Source organism: Mustela nigripes, chromosome 17, assembly GCF_022355385.1.
Source record: "Mustela nigripes isolate SB6536 chromosome 17, MUSNIG.SB6536, whole genome shotgun sequence".
In the NCBI taxonomy this organism is placed as follows: Eukaryota; Metazoa; Chordata; class Mammalia; order Carnivora; family Mustelidae; genus Mustela; species Mustela nigripes.
In genome coordinates this window covers 51,712,191-51,714,797 of record NC_081573.1, presented here as the reverse complement: position 1 = coordinate 51,714,797, position 2,607 = coordinate 51,712,191, and the positions used below count along the sequence as shown (strand labels likewise).

At 65.0% G+C, this 2,607-nt stretch overlaps 1 protein-coding gene across 1 annotated transcript in view; it reads left to right on the top strand.

The window, feature by feature from the left end:
- Positions 1-1,209: 1,209 nt before the first annotated feature.
- The window catches only part of MAF (MAF bZIP transcription factor), a 6,675-nt gene continuing 5,277 nt past the window's right edge, over positions 1,210-2,607 (top strand). Inside the window, exons 1-2 of the mRNA XM_059381634.1 lie at positions 1,210-1,833; positions 2,005-2,607. Coding sequence (XP_059237617.1) covers positions 2,047-2,607 — 561 coding nt within the window. The 5' untranslated portion in view covers positions 1,210-1,833; positions 2,005-2,046. The remainder of the gene's footprint in view (positions 1,834-2,004) is intronic.

Genomic DNA, 2,607 nt, shown 5'->3' with positions numbered 1-2,607 from the left:
TGCAACGGGGAGGGGGAGAAACAGCCCCCCCACCCAACCCCCACTGTGGGTTTCCGGGCTGGTCCGAGAAACCGCGGTTTAAAACTTAACCCTTCGAGGGGAGCTGGCGAAGGCTGGGGTGTTGTTTTCCCCCAACACATACACCCCTTGCTCCTCTCCACGGCCAAGTCTGAAATACTTAATTGAAATGTGAAAGTGCAAAGCGCGCGCGGGACCGTCCCTGATAAACAGGGGTCAGATTTCATAAGGGGGTGGGTGTGCGTGAGAGAGAGAAAGAGAAAGAGAGAGAGAGGAATATGAATACGAATCTCAAAGGCCAAACTCGGGCCAGTGTCGGAAGCCAGAGGGCTGAGCTGGGCTGACCCGACTCCGAGCTTCCCTGGAGTTAACTCGCGTAGGCGTTCGCTCTCCCCACGCCGCCCTCCCAAGGGCACGCGACGCCAGCCGGCAGCCAGTCCCCGCGCGTAATGGTCCCTGAACAACTTATTTCCCCTCCTTCAAGGAGGGTAGTTAAAACGTGCTTTCTCCCCGCGCGGACCCGGAGCCACTCGGGCTGCCCCCGGCGAGGCGGCGTCCTGGGCGCAGTCGGAACCCTGAGCCCCCCCCACACACACACTCCCCGCGCCCCCGCGCCCCTGCGCGCGGGCTCCAGGAAAAGGGACAAAGAGTTTGTGCTCTTTGACTCAAAGGGCCAAGTTTGAGCTCCCCGCAGCTACGCACGGGGAAGGCAGGCACCCCCCGGCAGACGCCTTGGTGCCAAAGCTGGAGCAGGAGAAGCAGCTCCGGAGCGAATTCACAGTCCCGGGGATGGGGGCTGCCCGGGAAGGGGGGGTCACGCCAATCCCCGCAGAGCGAGTGGAGGGCAAGCCGGCGCTCCGGAAGGCAGGCCTCTCTAGTGCTCCTAAGTAAAGCAATCGCCCTCTCCGTCCTCCCGGGTTCCCGCAGTCCTTCTGGACTACTCCTTCCCCTCTCGCACCAAACTTTGCGCCGGGCTTTGCTCCCTTCCCGGGAGGCTGCGGCGCGGGAAGGGTTAAGCCCTCTTGTCCCAGCTGACAGTCAGCTGATTGGACCCTGATTGACAGCTCGGAAAAGTTTCCTTGTTTCTATCTATTATGCTAATCGCGGCCGCTCACGTCGCCTCCCATTGGCTCGGAGTACCAGTCAATTTCCCATTTGGGCCTGACGTCACAAGTGCTATAAAACTCAGCAATTGCTTTAAACTCTTCTTGCTGGATCAGAGGCTTTAAAATCTTTTTTCATCTTCGAGCTGTAGCTCGGGCTGCTCTTCGGCTCGGCCTCCCCCCTTTTGCTCTCTGCCTCGCCTTTCCCCAGGACTTCGCTATTTCGCTTTAAAAAAAAAAAAAAGGCAAGAAAGAACTAAACTCCCCCCTCCCTTTCCTCCAGCCGGGCTGCACCTCTGTCTTGCACTTTGCACGGAGAGCGCGCGCGAGGGAGAGAGAGAGGAAAGAAAATAATAATAACAATAATAATAAGAGCAGGCAGAAGAGAAGGCGAGAAGCATGAAGTGTTAACTCCCCCGTGCCAAGGCCCGCGCCGCCGGACAGCCGCCCGCCGCGCCTCCAGCCCCGAGCGGCCGCCGCGCGCGCCCCGCCTGCAGCCCGGGCCGGCGAGGCGAGCCCTCCTTATGCAAAGCGCGCAGCGGAGCGGCGAGCGGGGGACGCCGCGCACCCGGCCGGGCTCCTCCGGCTTCGCCGCCGCCGCCGCCGCCACCGCAGCCCGCGGAGGACCTTCCCGAGCCTGAAGCAGCCGGCTCGGCACGCACGGAGGCGAGCAGGCGAGGAGGGGCCGGGGCGAGCGAGCGAGCACATTGGCGTGAGCAGGGGGGAGGGAGGGCGGGCGCGGGGGGCGCGGGCAGGGCGGGGGGTGTGTGCGCGCTCGGAGGTTTCGGGCCAGCCACCGCCGCGCGAGCTAGAAGCGCCCCAGCCCGGCAAGCTGGCTCACCCGCTGGCCACCCAGCACAGCCCGCTGGCCCCTCTCCTGCAGCCCATCTGGCGGAGCGGCGGCGGCGGCGGCGGCGGCAGGAGAATGGCATCAGAACTGGCAATGAGCAACTCCGACCTGCCCACCAGTCCCCTGGCCATGGAATATGTTAATGACTTCGATCTGATGAAGTTTGAAGTGAAAAAGGAACCGGTGGAGACCGACCGCATCATCAGCCAGTGCGGCCGTCTCATCGCCGGGGGCTCGCTGTCCTCCACCCCCATGAGCACGCCGTGCAGCTCGGTGCCCCCTTCCCCCAGCTTCTCGGCGCCCAGCCCGGGCTCGGGCAGCGAGCAGAAGGCGCACCTGGAAGACTACTACTGGATGACCGGCTACCCGCAGCAGCTGAACCCGGAGGCGCTGGGCTTCAGCCCCGAGGACGCGGTCGAGGCGCTCATCAGCAACAGCCACCAGCTCCAGGGCGGCTTCGATGGCTACGCGCGCGGGGCGCAGCAGCTGGCCTCGGCAGCCGGGGCCGGCGCCGGCGCCTCCCTGGGCGGCAGCGGCGAGGAGATGGGCCCCGCCGCCGCCGTGGTGTCCGCCGTGATCGCCGCGGCCGCCGCGCAGAGCGGCGCGGGCCCGCACTACCACCACCACCACCACCAC